Below are 27,831 nucleotides of genomic sequence, written 5' to 3' on the forward strand. Positions count from 1 at the left end.
GCATTTGGTCCTAATTTATTTGATTAAAATTGCTCTAGATTCATTGTACTGATCCAAGCGTATAGTCATTGGAGTGTGTGTACTAGTATGTGTGTGAGATGGTGTAGCCTATGTGTGTTAATTCCTGTTCTGTACATTTCAGGTATTGGTGCATTCTGTATTGAGACAATAAACACCAACAAAATCAAACAGTATATTACTGACCGACGGTGCATACAGTAAACTCATGAAATAAATTTATATTAGGCAGACCACTATACAGTAGAAACTTATTGTTGGTTATATGTATGACACTGTAGTGGATCCTCTCCCCTACAATACCAACTGAGCTCCTGCCGCGCGCTTACCAGCCAATCAGCATACAGCCAGCTACGCCGAGAGACTAGGTCTATGGTGCGGACGTAGGGGTACGATCGCCGACCTAGTTTTGATCTTCCACCTCAAGCTCAGGATCAGAGAGTTTCACACCTTTCGTGTTCTCCCCCGTGATTGGCTCTCGCGCTACCCGCGCCTCGATTCCTGATGCGGCAGAATCACATAAATACGGCACAGGCTGGCCGGCGAAGGTCGTTAGACTGTATCCAGTCAAGCGCCCTTCGCGCAAGGAACTCAACCTCCTTTTCCTGAGGAAGTTTTTTGACTCCTCGGGAATCACGGGGGTGACAGGGGTCGTCCGCAGTGACAGCGGTGACCTTATCGTCACCTTCGCGGAATGGGGAGAGGCCCAGCAATTAGAAAACATAAAACAAATCAATGGAATCCAGATCCAAGTTGAAGCCTGCCTACAGGACAACTTGGTTTTGGGAGTCATCTCCCACACAGAAATCAAACATCTGGAAAAAGAAGAACTGGCCGAGCTGATCGGAGACCAGCTCTCAATAGTTCGGAAGCTGACCAGCACAGCTGCCCTGGTTGGCTTCCCAAAGGAACTTCCTAGCTCCGTTTTGCTGGGATGGGAGAAGATCCCAGTAAAACCGTACCAGCGAAGACCTACTCGTTGCTACAAATGCCAGAAGTACGGCCATCTGGCGCCGAAGTGTCGTGCTCGGGAGGTGTGTTCAAGCTGCGGGACACCCGGGCACCAGGACGCTAACTGCTTGGCGGACTAAGGAAAGACTGAGCTACAAGGAAGCCCTCCTTGTAATGAAAAATCAAGAAAAGAACAAGCAAGACAAGAACAAGATCACGACAATTAAACCCGATTTCATTACACTATCTTTAATATCGTTTATTGACGTGTATGAGAATATCCCAGAAGAAGACCAGGAAGAAGAATGGAAACTGAAAAGCAAAAGAAGAAACAAGAAAAGGAAGAAGTCCAACCAATCAGCTTCGGCCGAAATAGCCTAACGGCGAAGAGGCCAGTAATCCCCAACACCATCCATCCCGGGGAGGTCATTCTACACTCAGCGACTGGACCAGCAAGACCTCTCAACAGCTCCTCACCAACCAGCTCCCCCAGAAAGCTCCTTGCCCAACAGGACCTCTGAGCAAGCTTCTCCTCACCTAGTAACTACTTAGAACTGCACTGTACAACAACATATATACAGAATATGCATTGTGAGTTTCTATACTCCCTCAATCCTGAGTGTTAGATATAATAATAATAATAAACGGTTTATTAATAGATTTGCAGCCGGTGGCTGAAAATATACAGACTTACATGTACGTACGTTGTGAGCCATATAAAGAGCATTTGACAACCTGCCACACACTGTATGCTACAACACCCCCTCCCCCCCTCCGAAGGAGTCTTACACTGGGGCCAAACTGTGACAATTTTGGGTCTAGACTAGGTCACTGGGGTTCCTTAGCTATTTCTTCTGAAGTGAATTTGTCCCAAATATATAAATATGTATAATATGTACAGTGCAGTGCTAGGGAGTTGCTTTGTGGTGAGGAGCTTGTTCAGAGGTCTTGTTGGTTTGAGAGCGTTGAGTAGAATGACCTTCAGGCAAGGCCAAGGAGTATTTATGCGATTCTGCAGGATCAGGTTTGAGAAGAGTGAAGTGAGCGGCACTGCTGATTGGCTGAGGTGAAAGCGGTAACGGGCCAATCACCGCGAAGTCCAAGAGTGAGGCCCGGTCTGTGAAAGTCGCTGCTGATTGGCTGGTAAGCAGACGGCAAGTGATCAACCAGCAGTTGTAGGGGAGAGTATCCACTACAATACTCCCCTTCCCCTCCGAGCGCTGCAGGAAACTTGTTGTTGGCAGGGTTGTATCCCACATGTAAGACATAACGGGCGAGGGTGTAAACCACTCGGCCGCTACGGGTGACGACTCCGTCTAGTGACATGAAATCAGTGGGAGAAGGAGGGTTATAGATAAGAGAAGGTTGAACAGGCGAGGAATATGGTGCTTCTCTCGCGGCAGGTGCAAAGTCCTCAGGGGAGCCGGGTGGGGTGTCTAGATCCATAGGGCCGGATGCAGGGTCCTCGTCAGGAGCAGTGGGTACCCGAGGATGAAGAGAGGGTACCCAGAAATGTAGTGGACAAGGTGGTGCTGCAAGTGGCAACTACGAGCAGACTGGTGCAGGCGTGGTTTGTTGGGGCTAATGCTGGGCTGGGGGCCCATTGGGTAAGGCGGCTGTCTTCACTCGATCTATGCTGACGGTGTCGTGTCTGCCATTGCGAATGATCGTCAGGAACTTCGCTGATCGTGCAAAAACTGGTAAGGATCCGTCGTAAGGGCGTTGAAGTGGGTTGCAGTGAGCATCGCGCCTGACGAAGACATACTCGGTGTTGAATAGTGCAGGAGGGATGTGTTCAGGGCGATGGGAAGGCTGGCATGGGGCAGTAGCTTTGATTGCAGAAACAGCTTGTCGTAGTGTTTGCAGTAGGTCGTGACGGGCAGCAGGAGTGAAGTGATCGAGGTCAGGAGTAAGTGAGAAGTCCCCGGGTAGGCAGAGGAGCTAGTCTAGGGTGAGATCTGATGGGCTGCAGTCCATGTCCTCTTTGTGTGATGCACGGATGCCAATGAGCACTAAGGGTAAAGCATCCGTCCAGCTGTAGGGGTCGTGCTGTACCTTGATGGCGTCCTTCAGCTGTCGATGAAACCGCTCTACCACGCTGTTGGATTGAGGGTGGTAAGCAGTAGTGCGGTGCCTGGAAGTGCCGAGGAACTGTAGGAGACTATGCCAGAGTTGTGACTCAAACTGGGCTCCTCGGTCACTGATGATAGTAGTGGGAGGACCGAAACGGGAGACCCAACCAGACAGGAAGGCGCGGACGGCTGACTCTGCTGAAGCATTGGGCATGGGAATGGCTTCTGTCCACCTGGTGAAATAGTCGATGCAGGTGAAGATTTAGTTGTTGCCGCAGGATGCTAGAAGAGGTCCCATGATGTCAAGGTGCACTACCTGGAAGAGTCCATTGGGTACAGGAAAGGTTTCTAAGGGAGCCTGTATGTGTCAATGTATCTTAGAGGACTGGCAGGCCAGGCACTGGGCAGCCCATTTCCGAGTATCAGCCTTTTTCCCAGGCCAGACGACACGTTGCATGCGAAGGCGCTGGGGGGCCCGTACACTTGGGTGGCTGAGACCATGGATGCAGTCGAAGATGGCGCGGCGGTGGATGTGAGGCACTAACGGTCTAGGCTGCCCACAGGACATGTCACACCACAATTTGATGTTCGTGCCGGGAACAGGGAGTTCTTGGAGGGTGAGACCTGAGGAAGATGTCTAGTATGCTGCAAGGTCTTCGTCATTCTCTTGAGCTACGGCGAGCTGTCTGTAATCCATGGGTGAAGATGAGGGAAGAATGCTGGATATACAACTCAGATAGGGTGTCGGCGATCTCGTTGTGGCTGCCCCTGGTGAACTCCGAGATGTAAGCCAAGTGGCGAAGAACACGAAGTGTATGTGTCTGGGAGGCTGAAGTGTAGGCGTGGACGAGGGGCTGTACTTGAATTGAGGTGGTTGAAGCTGCTGTGAGAAGGCAATGAGCATGAGGGTTCCTTTGATCTCCTGTTGTAAGACGGCGCCCACGGCAGTAGAAGCGTCTGTTGTGAGAGTGGTCCGGGCGTTGGGGGCAGGGTGAGCCAGCAAGGTAAGGTGTGTGATGTGCTGCTTGATAGTGGTGAATGCTGTAAAAGCCTCGAGTCCATATGAGAGGCTCGAGGGTGTCCATCCTGCGGTGTAGAGACTGTAGCAGGTACCTCATGTCTTGTGAGATGTTGCTCGACTGAGGAGCGTTGAACCGGTTGACAAGATCGGAGGTAAGTGACGGTGTGGCCGCAGAGTTGTCCGCGGCAGCATGGCGCATAGTAGTGTATTCATGGAATACTCTGTCTGCCGTGGCTGCGTAAGTCGCAGCGGTTGCAGAGTAGTCCAGTGCGGACAGGGCGAGGCGAACTTCTGCGGGGAGCTTCTGTGCGTGAAGCTGGCGCAGGACAGTTTCGGGAAGCCTGTCCGTGTGGCGGGAGTTCAGTCTACGCATCTCGTCCCAGTGACGTGCAGGTGTTGAGTTGCCGAGGGGTAGACTTGATAGGTCTTGCAGGAGACTGGCACTAGGCCGCTGGTATCGCCTCTTCAGAGCATCTCGTAGAGCGCGAATTTGTTGTCAGCTGGGGGGTTGGTGATGATTTTTGAGACTTGCGTGGCGACTTCTGTGGGCAAGGAACAGACCAGGGCAACGTACTTTTGCTCGTCTTTAGCTGTTGAGCCGGTGATAGCTTCCTCCATGTGAATTATCCAGTCCTCGATGTTGTGGTTAAAGACTGGAAGAGAGAACCGTTTCTCATTCATCCTTGTGCGAGTGCGTCACTCCGGGGTCATCAATTGTAGCACAGTGTACGTGGCCAGTTGTCAAATTTCTCTTTGCGTTTGTCTATTTTTTCTTTGTATGGCTCACATACATACATACACTTAGGAGATCTCGCACTAAGGATGGAGGTAAGAAGGGAAACTCAACTCACAATGGCATTTTCTGTGTGTGTATATATATATATATATATATATATATATATATATATATATATATATATATATATATATATATATATATATATATATATATATATATATATATATATATATATATATATATATATATTGTGATTAGTGTATTGGCGACTACACCGCCGCTGATTTTTTTATAGAAAGTGAATTTAAAAACGCCGCAATTTCACTGTGTTTTATAGTGGACACTGTCGTAGTTATCGCAGATGTGTTAAAGTGTTTATTTAAAAGGTCAACTTAGGTTAACCTAACCCCCCAAAAAAGATCATATCAAAACTCACTTATGAAAATATATAAAAATATAGTAAGAGTATAAACATCAAAACAAATAACTCATTGGCAGCATACAGTACAGGTAGTTGTCAATATTGACCATGTATATTAATGGAGGCGTATATTAAATTTATATGAACTGGTCCAGTACACTTTCAATCCTTGTTCAGTTGTCGTATTCCGAGTAATTCTTGAGGGTGTGCACTGTAACTGTTGTTTGTGTAGTTACAGTGGGTTGTTGTATGATGATAAGGTGGTGGTGGCGACTGAAGCCTCAGGTGATCCAATACCAGTTTCTAATGAATTCCAAGCTGAACTTGATGATGCTATGAATACCTTGGGGAAGCAACAAGAGTTGCTTGAGAAGCACCAGTCAGAACAGGCTATGCCTGCTCTCCCTGTTTTAGTTCCACATTTGTCCTCCCAGGGATAGGCTCATTTGGTGCTATGTTAATGAAATATTATCATAAAATAATAAATTTTCCAAAAGATAAAAAAATCCCACTCAACCCCAGTTGAGTTATTGAGTTTGTCTACATATGCGAACAGCTGACCAGCCAGCAAGCCCCGGTGTCTGCCTATCATAATGTTATTTATTTATTGGTACAGTATAATGGTGTTGAACAGTGGCAAAGAGGATAAAAGAAGTAAAAGTATCTCCAACCAATATTTTTTCTTTATTTTTTTTTGATGGAATGCACCATGAAGTCAAAACAGTAAAACCATGAATGGCAAAGGTCTACTGTATCATTAGTTTTACAAGTTTAATAATAGAATAATTATAACAAAAGTTACTTGAATTCCTTTATTATGAAACTCTTACAAAAATAATCAGCCAAATAACAACAGATATAAATTCTTATGGGAAAAACACACCCACGAAAAAAATTATGTGGTGAAGTTTCCAAAAAAAAAAATAAAATAAAAAAACCCATATCTCAGTTCTATAAAGATAAGGCATTACTTTGGTGGCTAGAGACTTGAGTGTCATGTTCATCTGGGCATAAAAAGGGAGGTTCCCAGAAAACTTAAACATACAGGGGGTCCTCATTATAAGTGGTTAATAAGGACCAGAAAAAAGCCACTGATAATGAAACCACTTATAAAGAGGAATTAATAGGAATAGGGTCTAAGCGGGACCATCACATTATAAGTGACCCTCATAAAGTTTAATTTGGTATCGTTTAACAGTTACATATATATACCTTAGAAACATTTGTTAAACATTTGATTACACATTATTTTATGAAAATATTTAACTTTACAACTTATTTAAGGTAGTAAAAGTCGCTTGGGGTCGGTGTGTTGATGCGGCGCAAGCTACCTAACCACTCACTTACACACTCGTTTCAGTGAAAGTAGTTTATTGAGACATGCTCACTACCTTTCTTACGACATGTAACTTCTAATTTTATGTCCATCCCATAGATACTACACTTCCTTTTAGCCAGTGTTGGGACAGCACCAAGTATGAGCTCTTTCAAAAACAGACTTACCAACCGTGCATAATAGACATAATAATTGATCGCCCAAACGGTTAACGAGCCGATCAGCGGCGAAGAGGATAAAAGTAAAAAGACAGAGACAGGGGGACCAAACATTTCTGACTTGAAATTGAACATACCAACTAACAAGTCCCAAGACAACAATCACTCCAAGCTTAACTAAATACCCCTTCTCCTCTCTACAACCTCACCCCAAGGGTGTGAAATAGTTTAGCTTTCATGATTTTGTACATAAAGTTACTTCGCTTAATGTTTACTGTAATGGATATGAATTAATGTTTATAAAACGACCATAAATATATACAGTACTCTACTGAAAATGGCTGATGGTTTTACTTCATGCCCCAGAAAACACTTCCCCAGAAAATCCAAAAATTTTCAAAATACCAAAACCTCAACTTACTCCTGTTAGTCTCAATTAATAGTGGTTTAATATGCTGTAGGCTCAACATTATATATATAAACCAATTAAATTAATGTTATGATTGATGCAAATCCATATTGCTGAAATTACATGTAAAAAAGAATGCCACTACTACAAATTCAGTCTTCAAAATTATGCAATCATGATCACAAATTTCTTATCATGAAATGTTTCAAAAACAAAAGATGATGGACTCAGCTTGATGAGGAACACCTTAAAAAAAAGACAGGGCACTTAAAATCCCATATGAATGAGACCCAAAGACTAGGTACCCCATCTTCTCTCTAGATGGGTACCATTCTTTCCACTGTTTGATAGTGTGACCATTAAGAATACACACCACATCTGGCATACCAATTTCCTAATCGTGACTTATGAAATTCATCTGGGTTACATAGCATTTAAAGGTAAATTTACTTATGATACCATTAGGAATGAACTAAATTCAGTGTTCAGATCTTTCCTAACATACACACACATGCCTTTTAGTCATTTTCTTATTTCAATATATTACAAATTAAAGGTACGTACTAGTCATTTATTCATATTCTACAGCATTTTCTTTGTGTGGTTAGTCCATAGTCTCTGTATTTTGTAGCTCTACACCAATTTCTGTACAAGTATGAGAAGCATCCATGAGAACCACTTCAGCCATACTTGTGTTCTTTTCCGATTCTTCAGCTTTCTTGGCTTTAGCTTTGGCTTCTTTTTGTTCCTTTTTGCTTTGTTGAGACTTCTTGTGCACTGTCAATTAGAGTTAAGAGAGTCAAGGAAAATCAACTTTAAATTTCCACTTTACATTTCACTCTAAGCTTAAATTCTAAAAAATAATCAAGCTGATCTCTGGTTTATATATATTGTACAGGTATGGGACCATTTATCCAGCATGGTTGGGACATAGGGGTTGCCAGATAGTTTTTTTTTGTGCCAGGCCTAAAATATACAAAAAAAAGCCTCAAAAACTTGCTGTGAAGCCTCTGTTCAGATCTCTAGATTCACCCTAAAAGTACAGTACTGTAGCTGTAACTATACACTGTAACATTTAAACTAAAAATTGTAGGCAAATTATATACTGTAGTATATACAGTATATATATATATAATCACAGGGAAAAGAGAAACAATGGAGCACCTTAGCTTTCGTCTTTATTCAAGACAACTTCAGAGGCAACTGAATTACATGGACAGAGAGAGGTATAAGTACACAGGGTGACACTACTAAACATGAGGTCAGGTCATAAACATGACATCCACTAATCCGCACAGCAACATCACCACACGCGCAAAGGAGATTAAGAGAAAGGGCAATGTGACAAGTCAAGTTAAGTCAGGTCAAAAATATGAGACCCACTAATCATCTATCCTACATCTTCCTCCAATGCTTTAAAAGCATTTTTAACTTTGGGCCACTGACAAATAAATTTGTGTAACATATTATTAGTTTTGTACTGACCATCACTAAGGTTTATAGAATTCAATTCCCATATTAAACTAGCTTCAACCAGAAGTCTTTCTGTGACACATGATGATTTGTACACTTCTAAGTTGTTTTCCCAACCATGGGAAGATTATTGTTCCTAACATGAACGAACAAGGCACTGCTTTCAGATGCTGTTCTGATATTGTACTTGTGCTGTTTAATTCGGAGTTGCAATGCTTTCCCAGTCTGTCCTATATAACTGTCAAAATTGAAAGAGAAATAAATGGATCCCTTCCATTTCTTGATATGCTTATCATTAGAAATGGTCATAACTATAAATTTAAGGTGTACAGAAAGCCTACCAAGGTAGAGTTTCATACATTTTTTTATTGAGTCACCTGGAGTCTACTAAAATGCCAGTTTTTTCTGCTATGTTTTTGAGATGTTTGCGTATTTGTGACGCTAAATTTATTGATGAAGAACTGAAACACATTCAGTCCATTGCACAAAAACTTGGGTACCCTTCATTGTTTGTTGATCATTGTTTTAAAAGGGCTAAAAAATCATAATATATATATATACAGTGAGTTCTGCTATAACGCGTGTTTTGATAACACGAATTTGCTCTAACGCGATTTATGAATTAGGAACGATATTTGTATAACGCGAACGCTTGTTTGCTATAACGCGATTTTTGCTTACTATTTCTCCAATTTTGAGGTAGTGGGGTATGCTATAACGAATCTAATTGGTTCTAGAACCTTGTTTGTTATAGCATTCGTTCGTTATAGGATTAATCCGTTCCAGGCCCCCAAATACAACCACTTAACACTGAAAAATATAATATAAAATTGTAAAAATTGTAAAAAAGTGCATAAATATGCATCTAAACCCCTGAAATAAAGAATATCATTAATATTTGTAATAAAAAAACAATAAATTAGAAAAAAATAAATAAATAAATAAATAATGTTTGTTGTAGGAGTTTCGTTCGTTATAGCATACCCCACTGTATTAACTGTGAATATAGTAAAGAATATCAACGAGAAGCGTTCTGGTGATAGAATTCCCGGTGATGATCATAAAAGAAAGGATATAACACTTGAAGAGAAGCTCGATTTTATCAACCTCAAAATCACCCTTCTCCCCCCTCAACTAAAGTGTTACATTTACTGTATAATTTCATTATTAGATATGAATGTAACATTTATTTAGACTGTGCTATCCTTTGTATTAGGCTAACTACTAAATTTTTTCGATTTCGAGTAATCTGCACCTAACCCTATTTTCTCCATAAGCCCTGTTATTTCTATTACGCGATTTTCTATAACACGATATTTTACATGAACACAATTATCGCGTTATAGGAGAACTACCTGTGTATATATATATATATATATATATATATATATATATATATATATATATATATATATATATATATATATATATATATATATATATATATATATATATATATATATATATATACATACATACATACATACATACATACACATATATACATATATATGTAGTATATATATATATATATATATATATATATATATATATTATATATATATATATATATATATATATATATATATATATATATATATATATATATATATATATATATATATATATATATATATATATATATATATATATATATATATATATATATATATATAGGTATGCTATAACGAACGGATCCTACTACGAATATTCCTATAACGAACGGTTTTACCTATAAAATTGAGAATGCTATAACGAACGCAACTCCTACAACGAACGCGGATGAATACCGGACTATTTCGCCTGGCGCATGAATATTGTTGTACCGCGACCCACAACAAGAGCGTCAGACGCCATCTTTGTCTCATTGTGTAGCCAGTGCACCACTGTTATTGTTGAAATTTCGTCTTTTGATGTGGAAATTCGCGTTATTTGTATAACTATTTTGTTATACAAGTATACAATTGTAACAATGAATTGTCCAAAGCGAGTGAGAAAGCTAATAACCCTTGAAACTAAGAACGAAATTATAAAGAAACGTGAGAATGGAAGAAGCATTGCGAAACTTAGTGATGAATATGGGATGGCTAAATCGACTATATGTACGATTTTGAAGAATAAAGAGGAGTTAAAAACTGTGCAAGTGGCTAAGGGAAACTTTAGACTTAGCAAAGCAAGGTGTAATGTGATTGAAGAGATGGAAAATTTACTCTTAGTGTGGATAAAGGAGAAAGAAATGGCAGGTGGTAACATTAGTGAAGCTATAATTTGTGAGAAGGCTAAACAATTGTTTGAGGACCTTAAAGCCAAGACTCCCAGTGGAAGTGATAGTGATGTGCCAGTGTTTAGGGGTACCTGCATGCTGAATAACACTAAGGTAAGATAAACTACCGTATTTTTTACATTTTCCACAGAATTTTTTCAGTGTTAAGCGGTTGTATTTGGGGGCCTGGAACGGATTAATCCTATAACGAACGAGGTTCTGGAACCAATTACGTTCGTTATAGCATACCCCACTGTATGTATATATGTATATATGTATATGTATATGTGTATATATATATGTGTATATATATGTATATATATATATATATATATATATATATATATATATATATATATATATATATATATATATATATATATATATATATATATATATATATATATATATATATATACACACACACACACAGTATTACCCTGCTTAACGCGGTTTTGCTTAGCGCGTTTTACCGTATACGCGGTGCCTCGCCAGAGCCTAACTTTCACTTAACGCGGGTTTTTTCCACGTATACGCGGTGAGTGTCCGGCTCTAGAGCTATTTTTAGATTCGCCCCACCCCACACCCGCCACCCTGCCTGACTGCCTGTTTTAGCTCATAAAATTCATACAAATTACCCGGCCAGAATATAATTTACATTGCTGGAATTCTTACAATATGGTGATCATTTTGAATATACACATCATAGATTTTGCATAAGACATACAAATTTTAGATATAATGTTTACTCTGAGTAAATATGTTATTTTTTGTGCAAAATATATGATATTTGTATTTAAAATATTCCTGGTCTTACAAGGAATCCAGCACTGTCAATTATATTATCCTAACTTTAGTTTGAGGAATTATTTATTACTAAAAAGGTAAATATTCTGGTTTTCCCACACATCTGGTAGGGACAAGGTTGGTGGGGGGGAGTGAGGGACCGACCGACCATCTGTTACTGTTTGAAGAATATTTTTTTTTTTTATTAACTGAAGATATTTGTTTTAGCTCATAAAATTCATACAAATTACCCGGTCAGAATATAATTTACATTGCTGGAATTCTTACAATTTGGTGATCATTTTGAATATAAACATCATAGATTTTGCATTAGACATACAAATTTTAGATATAATGTTTACTCTGAGTAAATATGTTATTTTTTGTGCAAAATATATGACGTTTATATTCAAAATATTCCTGGTCTTACAAGGAATCCAGCAATGTCAATTGTATTATCCTAACTTTAGTTTGAGGTATTATTTATTAAAATTTAGTGGTTTTCCCCCAAAAATTTCTCAGAGGGAAGAGCCAGCAGTGTAGTGTGAGAAGAGGGGGAGGGAGTCGAGTCCATTATTTGAATGGACATTAACTTGGCGACTGTATTTCTCTATTTCTCTTAAGTATTAATTGTGTGCATGTACCATCATAAAATTAAGATGTTATTTTTACTAGAACATAGGTATTGTGTCGGAAAAAGTGGAGTTTGGGGATCGGGCCAGTTTCTATTGGAATTAATCCCATATGTTCTGTTGTTCACTTAGCGCGGTTTTCACTTAACATGGTACCTTGTGGGTTTTATTGACCGCGTTAAGCGGGGTACTACTGTATTATATATATTATATATATTATATATATTATATATATATATATATATACAGTGGTCCCTCGGTTAACGAACGGTTCGGTTAACGAACTGGCTCCCATAAGGAGTTTCAGTTCGATTAACGAACAAAACTTCGATTTACGAAATCCTTACGACAAACACGTTTTATTGTGCGCATCAGCTGATCGGCTGGTCCGCCAATACAGTAATCGGTTCTATGTTTACATTCGTTTCCAGTGGAGTAAATATGAAGAAGGTCGTGCTCTTTAATATTTTTTCATTTTTTATTTTAAAATTATTAGTCGTTTTAAAATTTAGTTAACATATTGATAATATATGCAGTACAGGGAACTATTTTTTTGTGCGCCCATCAGCTTCTTGACTCACCCGCCAAAGCGTCTGTTTACAGTGTAGGAAACATCGTGTTTGTTGGTCTCTTGAATACAGAGTATTTTTACGTTTTTACATTAAAATTATTGGTCATTCTAAAATTTAGTTAACATATTGATAATATATAGCGCAGTGCAGTGTTGATTTAAATAAAATAATCTTTAATTACAGGTAGTGAACTTAAAATTTCATTGGTGAAATTACTGCATCAAGCATGGATGAGAAAGATGATTCCCCTCAGTGTTCCTCTCTAAAAAGGAGAGGATTTTCATGTTAGAGAATCTGTCAGTCCAGAGGTTTCTGACATTATTATGGAAGATGACTCGCATTAAAATGCTTCTCTTCTCCCTTCTCCTCCTCCACCCCCCACTTCTAATTCCCATCAACATCATCATCAACCAGCAACATTCTACATACACACCTCAAAGTAAGTGTACAGTACTTTACTGCATTTTGTTTATACTTTGTATGCACTTTTCTGTGAGTTGGAACCAATTACCCAATATCCCATTGAAATAATAGATTCGGTTAACGAACGACTCTGTGGAACGAATTGTGTTCGTTAACCGAGGAACCAATGTGTGTGTGTGTTACCAGAGAATCGACTTCCCAGCTGATCTTCGTTACTATCTTTCATTTGGCTTTTATTTGCTGATTTGGCAATACAGTACATTATTTTTTGTTGGTATTATTTTTATTTATTCCTCACTTTTTCTGGTAATGTATATATTATTTTAAGAAAACTATGGCTACAGGAGGAAAATTCACACAAAAGTTTTTCCTAAATAGAGTACAGTATACTGTATTTTTGGTGTTTTTTATGGCATCATTAATAGTTTTTGTACATTTAGTACATTCACCGTAGGCTGAAGTAGCATTCATATTTGTTGCATTATTATTGAAAAATTAACATAAGAGTGGTGAGAAAGTTAAGCCGAAGACCTTATCAGTGAGCTATAAGTAAGTGTACTACAGTACTTTAGGTATATAACTTTTTAAAATTAATTTTGTTTAAAAAACACCTATTTCTTTCATAAAAATTGGATACATTGGTGTTGCACTCGTTTTTTTTTTATATGGTGGTCTTTTTGGAAAAGTTTGCTATAAGGTGGACAACCTCTTATCCCGGACACCCCTTTCCCCCAATTAGTCCGCCTTAGTGAGGTTTTACATACATATAAATAAAATAAATAATAAGTGGTGGAAAAAAATTATATTCCGGCTAAAGTTCATAAAGTTAACAACTACAAGACTGGCATGACTCCAATTTGCTATTAAATTGGAAATTAGATAATAGTAATTGATGATACCTGTACCAACATATTTATGGAGGGGAGGGTGAAAAGAAAAATCTTACCTTCTAAGCTTTCTTGTAATGGTTCAATAAACTTATCAAACTCCATCTCTTTCATGGCAGCAAACACATCCTGTGCACTCACAGTTTTCTTTTTGTTTTTCTGAGCTAAACTGTTAGCTGTTGAGGTGGTGTACAGGACAAAAACTGATGCAGCTTTGGCAATGGCACTGCGAGCCTCCTTGGCTACAGCGATGCCATCAGGCAGTGCATCTTTTATAATGCGAGTAATTACTGCATTGGGCAGATTCAGATCCTCAGGCCGTTCAGCCATATTTCAATAATTATCTGGAAAAAAATATATATTGTAAACAAAAAACACATACAACATAATCAATCCTTGATTTACAAGTTGTGGATACAAACTGAAGGTATCATGGAAACAGCAGCATTCATCAAGTACAGGTATAAAATACAACAGAGTCATCATTATCATCATCACCATTTTACAAACATTTTCCAGACTTGAACGGGTTAGCCATTATAACTTGATGGCAGCTCTCCATACTGCCCAGTCTCTTATAGCCTCTCTTGTCAGGTTCTCTTTGATGTCACTTATCTCAACCTCTCCCCATGTCATCCTTAGCCTAACCTTAGTTGTCCTTTACTCCACAATCAATCTCAAGCATCTCTTGACCAAGGTATTTTCCTCCATTCTTTCCACATGCCTAAACCATATTTCCTACCCGTCAGATCTTTTTAACCTAACAGCCACCTGATTTAAAAGTGGGCATGTCAGGGGAAGGAGGCCAATGGCCTGTGAAGGATTCCCCCATATACGAATACAAATGCAAAGTACTGTACAACTTTTTCTCCTTCGCCAGATAATTCTCTTGTAGATGAATGGCCAAAAATATTGCCTCTCCTATCAATTCCTTGATCATTCTTTCCATAACTCTCATTACTTCTCTAACAGCTTCAGGCCCCTGTAGTTTTCACATTTAAGTGCATTACCTTTTCTTTATTACCACATTCTTCAACCAATCAGCAAGAACATTACATTCCATCACAATTGCATTCGTCAACTTGGTCATCACTGTCTAGCCAAAACTGTCGGATGCTAATTATTTCTGCAACTATTTCAGAGCTATTAGCAACCTTTCCATTTTTCATTGTCATTCCCTTTCTTTACCCATTCTTGACATGTAAACAAAGACTGCAGACACTCCTATATAGTAGATGATGTGAACCAAAACACAGTCGCTACGGAAGATCCAACGGCACCATAATTGCAGGAAATAATTTCTTCACCTACAAAGCACATAAACATGAATTTACTGCTACAGTATATAAATTTTGTACTGTTTTTACCCCGTTATTCCCCTCTTCTTTCATGTCCTGCAATTCAATAAAGTCCTTCTCGTGCTAACTTTTTCCTTTTTTTACTTTTATTCTCTTCACCACTGATCGGCTCGTTAGCCGCTTGGGCGATCGGTCACTTCTCTGTTACGCACTGTTGGCAAGTACTGGGCATGCACCAGCTCCTGAATGTACCTGAACCTGCTCCAGTGTTGGTCAAGTCTTGTCTTAAAAGAGGTCACACTCAATGCCATCACAACACTTCTGGTAGATCGTTCCAAGAGCTCACAACTCTCGCTCCGAAAAAGTTTGCTCTCACAGTTTTTTGGACTTGCGGCTTCTTCGATCTTGAGCTGTGACCCCTTGTGGGGCGAGCGTCCGCCAGCTACAAGTAAGGACACTCGACTGAGTAGTGCCCCTTGAGATGCTTATACACCTCAAATAGGTCACTCCTTGCCCGTCTGTAGCATAAGTTAGGCAAGTTCCGGCGCTCCAATCTCTCAAGGTAGCTGAGGTGCCGAAGTGCAGGCACCAGTCTGGTGGCCCTCCTTTGAACATTTTCAACCAACTGACAGTCCCTAGCATATCTCAGGGACCAGACTGGTGACAGTACTGCAGATGGGGGAAGCACTTCACTCTTGAAGATCGTTACGAGGGACAGAGCGTCTAGATATCTGAACGACCTTCTAAAAGACCCAATATTTTTTTTGCCTGATTTACCTTCTTCTCGCAATGGCCCGAGAACTTCAGCTCATTGTCAACATACACACCTAGGTCCTTCCGTATACAGTATAAGAATCAATTTAGTGTTCCATGCATGGCAACTATTGAATATTAACCCAATAAATGCCTCTCCTCTAATTTACTTTGCAAGATGATGTCTTGTTGCTGGGTTGAGGAGCTGACATATTTGGTAAAATTTTTGTTTCGGTCAGGCCTGTACAGTATTTAGATATCCAAACTAATCTAACCTAACCTAACCTAGCCACAGAACCCAGGAACTATATCTAACCTAACCGGAGGGCTTCCCCCCTCCAGACCCTCCTTAAATTCCCTGGACGACTGAAACTAAAATAATACCACATTTTCTAAAAATTAGCTTTAAATGTGTGCAACTGATGCTCTGCAGTTCTTTCCAAATAAAATCATAGTTCAGCAACAGTTTTCCTCAGTTCACCAAGGGCAATTTGGTTATAGCATACTTGCGACAGGAATAAATTTGGGTATTATTATTGTTTCAGTCATCCGGCGATTATTAGAAATTTAAGTTTTGGAATCAGTAGTTTTGACAATTGTAAGAAAATTTTCTTCTAGAGCATTTCTTCCATTCATGATTATTTACAGAAAAAATCACAATAAAATGTTGGAAAAATATTGTATTTTTTCTAAGTTCTTATTGATGTTACCACCATCCGAGAGCTCCCGTGTGTTCATTTATTGGTTACTATGCTGCATCACGCATGCGCTAAACTCTGACACATGTGCAGTTGTTCTTTGGACATTGATTGGTTGGTATGATTTTGGATCAACTAATCACAGCTTGGTATAGGCCCCGCCGCTACCCGCTTGTATTTTGAATTTAATTCCTAGATGTCTTCATTATGCAATGGCTGTGATATTAATTATTTCCAAGCCATCACCAGATTTCATGTAGAATATTACGGTAAGGATGGAGAAGCGTGGAGATTTCTCCAACATAGTGTTTTGTCAACTGTGGTTACTTGCGTGACATGCAACCAGCCTTGTAGCTGTAAAGCTGAGAAACACCACAAACAGAACATCGAATGTCTGTGGAGGGATCCAAGGAGTGGCTGAAGCGACTTGGCAACAAGTTTGCCTACTTCAAGCAGTACTTGGCATGTTACTTGTTTATCATGCAGTTCAGCGAAGACAGGCTTTTACACCAGTTCTTCGTCACTGCCAGCAAGGTCTACCCCCCACAGTCGGAGAAACAGCGGCCAGTGCGACCTTTGGATGATGAGGAGGACCCTGATGACCCTAAATCCGTGTTTTCTGAGTCTAATTAAGGTAAATACACAGGTGGATAGGTTAGGTTAGGTTTGGGATTATTCTGACCTTCATTTGTTGCAAATTACTACTTTTTTATGATTTTCCCTCACCCAAAACCTCTGGTTCTCACTGGGGGTCCTCCATTATTATTGGATGAGGGGGAGGGGGTCTTAAAAAAGGCTACAGTCCAACTCAGACCATCTCGGATAACCAACTCGGACCACTTAGATTAACGAACTCGGACTAAAAAGTAAAAGTTTACGCATTTTTGCATGAATGATAAAAGTACAATGATAAAAAGCAGCATAGATTGTGAGGGAGGGGAGGGGGGATTGATATGTTATTACAGTACTTACCTTTTCATTCACCCGCCCCACCCTGCGTCATGTGCTCGCAATTTTACCTGGCAATACTTGGTAAAGGAAGGCTGTATGTAAAGGTGATTGTGATTGGTGGATCTGTTTTTGGCTGTATCACTGTCAGGATAATTATTAAACAAACCACAGGTAAATTTTTATAATTTTAAATTATTATTTGTTATTTAAGGTGAAACCATGGATGGCTATCGTTAGCCATTACTTTTACTTTTTTTTTACTTTTATACTCTTCGCCACTGATCGGCTTGTTAGCCGCTTGGGCGATCCGTCACGTCTCTTTTCATTTATATTCTTCACCAAAAGATCGGCTCGCTAGCCGCCCAGGCGATCGGTCACATCTCTGTCACGCACTGTTGGCAAATACTTGGCATGCACCGGCTCCTGAATGTACCTGAACCCGCTCCAGTGTTGGTCAAGTCTTCTCTTGAAAGAGCTCACACTCGGTGCCGTCACAACACTCTCTGGTAGATTGTTCCAAGAGTTTACAACCCTCACTCCGAAAAAGTTTGCCCTCACGGTTTTCTGGACTTGCGGCTTCTTCAATCTTGAGCTGTGACCCCTTGTGGGGTGAGCGTCCGCCAGCTCCAAGTAAGGACACTCAACTGAGTAGTGCCCCCTGAGATGCTTATACACCTCAACTAGGTCCCCCCTTGCACTATAAATTGCCAAACTTTGAGTATGAGGACCTTTGAGACACCCTGTATTATAATGGAGACTGCTGTAGTTTGTGGAAATATGTTGAAAAATTTTAATTTTTTAAAATAAATGCTACTTAACATTTGTGGGTACGAAGAAAAGACCTAACCAACCAAACCAAACAAATCTACCTAACCTTACATAACTTCCAAGGTATATTAAACAGAAAGAACTTACTATGATATGGTAAAATTTGAGATGATACGGCCGCATTGGCGCTATGCAGCCCTGGCGGGTTAGTCGTATATGTTAAAGGTGCAGTAGAGGGTGACCACCAGAAGGAATTGTCCGAATTGGTTAAACAAAAATTTACACACTAATATCATGATATTAAACACAAAAATGGAAACGAAAATCCATAGAACTTTATAGAACCTGACCTAACATACCCATAGGTTGGGTATGTTATGTCATGTTTTATTAGGTTCCATGCATTATTTTGTATTTATTTTTCTAAATAATGCTAATAACATATTAAACACAGAAATGGAAACGACAATGCATAGAACCTAATAGAACCTGACAATCTTTTTATTTACTCTGTCCCGCTTCACAATTCTTTTCCCAGCGCCACTTTTGTTGTTTACCTCACTGAATCCCTGTTCAAGAGACGTTTCCTAAATGATGGTGAACACTTCCATGTATTTCTCCTCGCTATTGCTGATTTATATCAACCTCACTATTTAGGTAAGTTGTTTAACACATAAATTAACACGATAATGCATAAACCTAATAGAACCTGACCTAACAAACCCATAGGTTAGGTATGTTAGGACAGGTTCTATTAGATTCTATGCATTGTCGTTTCCATTTTTGTGTTTAATATCATATCATTGTATAGAAAAAATTAAACCAATTCGGACAATTCCTTCTGGTGGTCACCCTTTTCTACACCTTTACCCTATTATTAACCGAAAAGTGTCTTAGAATTGTTTAAAGTACTGATTCCAAAACTTAAAATCCTAAAATTAGCTGGATGACCGAAACGATAATACCTAGCAAACAGCATCTTGGAATGGCTTCTACTGTATGATGTTGTGGCAGCCTAACACACAGGTTGTGCTGCTGGTGCTGAGTTAGTTCCTTGAGTGAAATGGATTATATACTCGAAGAATGCAATAACACGACCACGCAGCCCACGGAGCCACTTCGCCTATTATGATAGTGGCGTAAATTTCATTATTGTAAGTAAATTAACACAACCAACTACACTTGAATTTGAACATCTGAAGAAAGTCAACATGAATCATAAAACAATGCAATGGTTCATCCACATGTTCAATAGGTATGGTATAACTTACTGCAACACGAAAATGTCTGGCAAGTTCTCACAACTGTGTATGGTACAGATATAAACAATGGTTGTTTTCCCGCCCAATATTATATACACGGCTTACCTAGTTTACCTCATTACAGTAAATCATTAATCAGCAGAAAAAAATAAGGTTTGGTTGTGTGCTTGAATAATGATGAAATAAATTGATGTCATATCAAACACACAGGAGCATTTGAAAATACACCTTAAAAGTAATGATGTAAATGAAAGAATGCACGCAATAAATTGGTATATAAGTAGTTTATACAGTACACAATTTTTAGTTTGTTCCTTAGGAAAGAAGGATATAATAATAAAAATAATATAACCACCGTAGATGTTCACATATATTTTCATTTAACGTTATTGTAATAATATTAATGCTACAACCGAGCCTCGACAGCTGAGGACTAGTGATTACACTAGTCCATCAACATTTAAAAATTCTGAAATACAACTTGTTACTTCCAATGATGTCTGGTTGTTGTGTCCGCCTATGCGCTCAATACAGTACTTGTACTTATAAAAATGTACCATATATCTGCTTCCTCACTTATTTTAATTTTGTGTTTATTGGGGGGTCTTGGGGTGCCTTTGTTAATAGTACAGTAGTACAATAAGATGATCATCAAAGGAAGGTAATCAATACAGTAAGGCTGTCATCATAATTAAGTAGTTACCATAGGAATTATCACGGTATTTTTTTTTACTGGAATTAACCCACCCGGGCACAGGTCAAACGACCCACAACGGGGCCTGGGGTGCGAAAAAATAACAAAGAAATTGAAAATAGAGAAGAAAAAGGTTGTACTGTGTTAATCTACACCACGAAGATGCCAGAAAATTAGCTTTTTAAAGTGAGACAGATTGTATAAGTATGGAAACAGAAGAAGGCAGAGCATTCCACAGTTTGGTTGTGTGAGGAAAGAACGGGGTACTATAACGGGTTATTCTCGTGTGACCGACACCCACAGAGAAAAGGTGGGCACCGCGGGCAAGACGTGTGTTACGAACCCACGGCCTTGCCGGCGGTACACAGGATGCCAAATCCACCGAACATTGCCTGTTAAAGTACCTGTAAAACAGAGAGAGTGAAGCAACATTGCAGCAAAGAGAAAGAGAAGAAAGATTGTCGACTAAAGGAGGAGAGTTAATAAGACGAAATGCCTTTGATGCCGCCCTGTCTAAAGCCCCGTCCACACGATCGAACAGCGCCTGGCGGACTTTGCCCGTTAATCGGGCAAAGCCTGTGTGTCGTCGTACACACAGAGGTGCTGGTTGGCATCAGTCACACTCTGCCACTGGTAGCTAGTAGGTGGTCGGCAGTAGCTGCTGCGGTACAATCACCATGGTGTGTCGCAGGACAGTTAAATCGAAGACTATAGCACTGTGTATAATAATTGCTACAGTGTGCAAAAAGAAGAAAAAACAGAAAATGGAATGGTGCAAGGAATGGTTATCTCAACGAAAAGTTAAGGGAAGTCATGCCACGATTTTATGTGAACTGCAATGTGAACATGAGAAAGACTTCACTAACTACATGAGAATGGACCCGGCAGCAAACGGTCAAACCACCAGGCAGACGGCCTTATCTGGTGATTTCGCTCGATCACGGGCACGGGCACTCCGTTGGTTTGCCCAAACAACGGGCATTAAGCGAGTGCCCGTCGGGCAGTGCTCGATCGTGTGGATGGGGCTTAATAGTTGGATAGAAGAGGAGCCCCCCAGATATGAGAGCAGTACTCCAAGTTAGGACTAATGAATCCCTTATATACTTGGAGCAACTGCTCAGGAGTGAAGTAGCTACGGCATCTGTACAGCATTCCCAACTTTCGGGAGGCAGCTTTAGTTATACTAAGGATGTGTGATTTCCAGGACATATTGGAGGAAATGGTGAGGCGCAACATATTTATTTCAGAATTTGGCAGGATGATAGTGTCCTGTACAGTGTAGTAAAGTAGTCACTATTGAAAGGTGATTACTGTAATAGGGGCTCATTATAGTGAGTAATCACTGAAATAAGGTGGTCATTACGGTAGATAATCACTGCAATAAGGTGGCCACTACATTTGAGTAATCATTATGCCTTGATGAGAAAATACTTTACTGTAGAGGATGCCTCTATGATCCCTCCATAATGGGCCTTTGAGCAAGACCCAGTGCCAGTGGGAAAAAGTTGTGAATTCTTGGAATAACCTGCCAGAGACTGTTATGATGAGACCAAGTGTGAGCTCATTTAAAACCAGATTTAACCATTCCTGGAGCCAGTGAATGCCCTGTACATAACATATATGACTGACTAGAGAGCTGACCAGTGGCACAGAGGATAAAATACAGTAATATAGACAAAGAATACTGTATGTGTGTACAGTATATGGTCAGCAGAAACTCTTCAGCCTTTGCCCTTTTTAGGGAACTGTACTTTCATGCCAAGTGTTACCCTTTGGAATATTAGTATGAGGACGAAGGATATTATTATAAATTTAATTCAGTTTTTAGATCCCAGTCACACAAGAAGGGGGCTTGGGATTTAACCTCCTTGAGTTGCGTATTATACAGTGATGCTCAATCCTCTAAATGTGAGGCTTGGCAGAAATGATACATAGAATATTTCAAATCTTTAATTTATCTTTGTACATTAAATTTTTTAACAAGGACTGCATGGAAAAAAATAATGCTTCCGTTTTTTTGTTACCAGGTCACAAATGGACTGTTGCAGGTAAATAAATGGACAAAAAGTCGTCAATCCTAAATTCCTATTCCTCTACATAGGTACCTTCCTGTATTTAGTTGACCCATGAATTAATTACATACACTAATGATTATCCACACAAGTAAAAATAATTATTTATGCTGAAATGCCATAACTATTGATGTCCATATGTAACATTGGGTGGTATGCATTTGACATCTTTAATAAAGAAAATTTTATAAATTCTTATTTTCAAAACAAATCCAGAAGTGAGTTACCTTCTTGTACTGTAGGTACACAACAAATGGTAATTTTTTTAAATAGATACTATATACCTGTATGTTCACTCACTTGAAATATTAAACTGTGGTCACATGCATTCAATTTACTGGAGTATGTCTCATATTCATTCTTAAGGAAATAAATTATGTAATACAGGCACTGTAACTACTGTAGTATAAAACTGCCTAGTGTTCTTTCTTGGACATCAGCTGCACATTAATAGGTAAATATAAAATAACTGATACCCAGATTATTGGTTCATATTTATAAGTAAGATATAGTTTTAGATCTTGAAAATTATATTACAGTATTACAAAAGCTTGACTGCTGGTGTCAATTTTTAATACAGACAACCATGCAACAATTGTTTTTAATTTGCTTACCATTATGTATAAAGGGATAATTCTATCTCTCTCTGTACAATGTACTGTATAGTAAACCTTTGCAATTTGACTTTGGCTGATTTTAGACCATGGGGCTATCAGATATATTTATAATTTCAGAAAACTTTAAAATTTAGAGTGTAATGGGGCGAGCCCAAAAATGCCTTTCTTACATGAGGTTATTCTGTCAATAATGTCATCCTTGCATTGTTTCTACTCAGCTACATACTGTAATATTCACTCTCTAATTGTGATTTCATTACAGTTTTAAGTGCTCTTGCAATGGCTTCCAGTGTCGGTTCTCTACATGGTTCTAACAGGAGTCACCACAGGAAAGTTTACAATAATAGACACAGCCAATAGTGGAGTGTGCAAATGCTTTAACAGGAATATGGGCTGTAGAAGAGCACAGTTATGACATTACTACTGTAATGACAATTTGAAACTGATGAAATTGAAATCAGAGAGTGAAGTTTCCTCTTCAAGAAAGCATGTGTGGCAGGAGAAGCATGTGGGGTTGGAAAGTACATGTAAGTAGTAAGTCCTATTATCAGACGGCTACAGTAATTGTGTTCCTGCAGATGATGTGGAAACTTTGAGTGCTACAGAACACTTATATAGAAGCTAAGACTAAAATTAAGGTTAGACGATACTGTACTTTATTTCATTGGATCATTATTTTGTCTTCAGATACTGTCAAGAACTAGCTCTAGTTGGTTACCTGAGTATAGATACAGTATTGTTAAGTGGCGAGAGGGAAACCTGTCCAATTTCAGAATATACAGTGGTAATCATGTTTCTCTGGTTTGGCCTTCCAATTTGTCTGAAATTGTAAGGGTTATCTATATATACTGTACAGTAGTACAATACTCCGGAATAATTGGGACAGAACCCAGTATGGAAAATGCTAAAATCCTTAAAAAGCAAACTTGGGGGAGGGGTTTGGACACAACATTGTTTATCTGGACTGTTTTAAGAAAATCAGCTGTTATTATTATGTTACTGCACTTCAACAACTAAGGTCTGTAAGTGCATAACAAGGTTGGTAAAAGACTATTACATCAACAATAAAAACAAAATATATGAGAGATAGAACTCACTGGGTTGAAAATAAGCTTAAGTATGGTTGTTGCCAACTGTTTTCACCGATATGATTGTTACGTACTGTAACGTGTTATATGTAAGTAACCACACAATTTTCCTCATGAATAAAGAGAGTGTAGGGGTTTATTGTCTGGGAACAGCAGGCAGGATGTAGCACAGGTGGGTGGCTCCCATTCTCAGGATCATTTTAACATGTCTTTATGCAATTTAACCATAACTTCCATAATATTTAGGTTTGTTTGGTACCTGATTGATAAAAGATTATCATAATATAATAAATTTCCCCCCAAAAATGAACAGCACACTCATCCCAGATGAGTCATTGTGCCGCATTAAATTCCCAGTCATTTGTTACAAAGCACAAACAGCTGATTGTCCAAGCTTCTTTACAAGCAATCTCCATCTCTCATGCTAACCACAATATCTGTCTTCAGCACTTAGTTTATAGCACTGTAGTGTATTTATCTGGTCTAAATAAATAAAATTGTAGTGCATTTATCAGCAGTTAGTCAATAATATTGTACTGTACTGTAATGTATTATGTATCTGCATATTCCCTGGTTTATTCATTAATCAGTTGTCAAAGCGTACAAGTAGCCAAATCGAGTCATCGTGTATCACTCAAAGACAATAAATAACATTGTTAGGAAGGTATCTTCATATCAAATACTGTACAGTACACTATGTTTTAGGGACCCTGTTTTAAGCCGATTTGCTGAAAAGCCCTTTCCAGGAATGTATCCAGAGTGAATAGCTTCCGATACAGCTTATCCTTTTATTTTCACATAAAATTACAAATTACAGTAAGTCCTCGATATATGCGAGTTCAGCAAATGCAAAGATCCTATTCCTACCAGGAATTCAATTAATGTGAGCAAAATTCAGCCTTATGCGAGATGTCATACTCCCTGATATGGATTCCAACCCTGATGACTCTGCAGATGTCACTCCAACACCATCACCCACTATGTAAAACCCCTGCCACCACCTCCATCGTTCTACTTAAGTTGATGTAACTGCTTTTAGTGTTAAGTACACTGTAATGTACACTTGCTTTATCTATTATTTTAAAAATAATATTGTATCGATTTGTTTTATGGTTTGTCTTGAAAATGGGTCTGGAACATTTTCATTTTGGGTTATGGAACGCATCCTATTTTTTCCCATTTAACCAAGAATTTGATTTATGCGAGAGTTTTCAGGAACGCATCCCCGCATATATCGAGGACTTACTTGTATATATTGTTTTTGTCTATACACCACAGACAAAGAGGTTGATCATATGAGAATATAATACTGAATCAATAAATAAACCTGGCAAATGCAACAACATGGCCCCCCAGCCTGTTTACATACACAGTGTCCTGGCTCTCGTACTTAGCATCTCTTGTTAGGCCTACAGCATACCCGATTGATTTTTTAATTGTACCCATTTCTTAGAATATGTACTCTACATTATTTTTATCCATTTCTTAAAACACTATTCCAGTTAAAGATAATATGTACTGTACTCTACAGTATTATACTACATAAAAAGTTCATGTAAATGAGTGTAGGTAGCGAGGTGCAATATGATGCATTGAAAAATACTTAAAAATACTCTATAAAATGTTATTATTGGGAAATTTGCTCATTAACAGAAATGTATTCAAACTTGCAAGTATGCAATGCATATAGCAAAAAATACAGTTCATATTGTTAAAATATGAATAAATAAACTTCTAAATTTAGTTATATGGAGAAAATGCTTACAACACCAATGATAAAACTCCAAACCCGTACATGCATCGTTTAACTAACCTCTCCTTAATATTACCGTACTATTATACACAACTGTATATACAATAAACAATAAAAAATGATACATGAAAGGTATATTTATTTCATGGTTGGTTTAATAAACAGTGACCAGCAAGAATATGCAAGATCAGGAGCACTGTGTTGAGGATGCTGAAAGGTGCAGTCTGGTGGCCATCCCTGCACAACCCCAAAGCAATGTGGAGGTGGTGGTACTCCAGGCAGCTGAGATTTCGGTTATGGATTGTGGCTTAACTTACAGTTTCAAATTTTTAGTAATCTTTCTCCTGATTTTCTTCCTCCTCCACATCTTCCTCTGAGTCAGAACAGGGAAGAGAGCCTCTGACTCCCTCTCTCTCTTTTCTTAACTGTTTTTCTCAGAGTGAGAGGGAGAAAGCAAGACAAAGAGACTGCAGTGTCAATCACATAAAGGTGAACATGACAACTTTGTTGATCCACCCAAGAAGTGTGAGGGCGCTGATGCTTCTTGCAGCTCAAAGGGTGGTGGGGGATACACCGATATAAAATTGTCTAAACTTTTTTCCAGTATACAGCATATTCTAAGTTAATACTCTATAGATGTCCCAAACATATCAAATTTAAATATTTTTTAAGGGAGTTGGAGGGCAAATTTATTTTAGGGTAATAATTTGGCACCCAGACTGTAACCCTTTATTTCCTGTTTGCACTAGTGATTTACAATTTGTAATGTTTACAACCCACAGGTTAAAGTGAAAACCTAACCCAAAGGCTGAAATAGGATTCACAATATAAAAATCATCAAAACAATTATCCTTTAGTTCCTGAAAACTGATGATACTATTTTAAATTCTGAGATCAAGCAATTATACATCCTCATGTGTGGGGTCACTGAGAATCTGAAGACGAGGAGGAAGAGGAGTCCGTGCTCATTACTTCTACATCTTCCTGCTCCTTTTTCTCTACTACTGCTGTGTGGCTCCCTACATGAACTTGGAGTTCTCCTGATGTTTGCCAGCTGAAGGTACCACCAAGGCCTGATGAAGCTGGCTCTGGGAAAAACAAAACAATGAAAACAAGAAATAATGGTTATAAGTTTTCCAAAAAAATATTTTACATAATACCATTTTTCTAACCTAAGGCTGAAAATGAATACAATATTCTGCATTACTTACTAACCACCAATATTTAGTTATGACACACACACACACACATACACAAGGTCTGACAATTAAGTTCGCGAACTCAACTCGCCGTGTGGCTCAACATGAGTCAGCACTGTAACGAGTGTGAGTGGCATGCTTGTGACCTTGATCCTTTCTCTTACTACCCCAGTTGTGTTGTGGATCTAAAGAGAGTCGGAGGTGTGAAGTTGCAACTATTGTATTGGAGTGTTTTTGGTGTTGTCGCGATGACAGATATTGTTTAAGAACAAACATCAAGTTTCTCGTGAAACTTGGGAAAACTAGACCTGAAATTCGGGACATGTTAACTCAAGTTTATGGGGATAATGCACAAAAGAAAACATCAGTTTACAAGTGGATTAAGCAATTTTCTGAGGGAAGAGAAGATGTGACAGATGATGACAGAAAAGGACAACCAACAATGAGCAGGAAAACATTGAAAAAATTAGGGAAGCATTGCAGATGAGATGAAGATTGAGAGGGAGACAGTTAGAAT

The 27,831-nt window shown here is 38.9% G+C and overlaps 2 protein-coding genes across 10 annotated transcripts in view; both read right to left on the reverse strand.

Moving 5' to 3' along the window:
* Nucleotides 1-5,891: 5,891 nt before the first annotated feature.
* On the reverse strand, nucleotides 5,892-20,113 carry LOC121863238 (DNA polymerase epsilon subunit 3-like). Of its 5 annotated transcripts, none has more exons than XM_042361747.1 (3): nucleotides 19,997-20,113; nucleotides 14,221-14,505; nucleotides 5,892-7,902 (listed from the first exon to the last, which is right to left on the reverse strand). In XM_042361747.1, exons 2-3 carry the CDS (start codon nucleotides 14,489-14,491, stop codon nucleotides 7,730-7,732), a joined length of 444 nt encoding a protein of 147 aa, XP_042217681.1. In that variant the 5' UTR covers nucleotides 14,492-14,505; nucleotides 19,997-20,113; the 3' UTR covers nucleotides 5,892-7,729. The 5 variants fall into 5 exon arrangements, with proteins under 5 accessions (XP_042217681.1, XP_042217678.1, XP_042217677.1 ...); XM_042361744.1 differs by lacking the exon at nucleotides 19,997-20,113 and adding an exon at nucleotides 19,901-19,990; XM_042361743.1 differs by lacking the exon at nucleotides 19,997-20,113 and adding an exon at nucleotides 19,595-19,751.
* A 6,717-nt stretch (nucleotides 20,114-26,830) lies between these two features.
* The window catches only part of LOC121863237 (mediator of RNA polymerase II transcription subunit 4-like), a 32,667-nt gene continuing 31,666 nt past the window's right edge, over nucleotides 26,831-27,831 (reverse strand). For all 5 annotated transcript variants that reach the window (XM_042361738.1, XM_042361741.1, XM_042361737.1 and 2 more), the window contains one exon: nucleotides 26,831-27,203. In XM_042361738.1, coding sequence (XP_042217672.1) covers nucleotides 26,969-27,203 — 235 coding nt within the window. In that variant the 3' untranslated portion in view covers nucleotides 26,831-26,968. The remainder of the gene's footprint in view (nucleotides 27,204-27,831) is intronic.

This window comes from Homarus americanus, unplaced genomic scaffold (assembly GCF_018991925.1).
Source record: "Homarus americanus isolate GMGI-L3 unplaced genomic scaffold, GMGI_Hamer_2.0 scaffold46197, whole genome shotgun sequence".
Classification (NCBI taxonomy): domain Eukaryota; kingdom Metazoa; phylum Arthropoda; class Malacostraca; order Decapoda; family Nephropidae; genus Homarus; species Homarus americanus.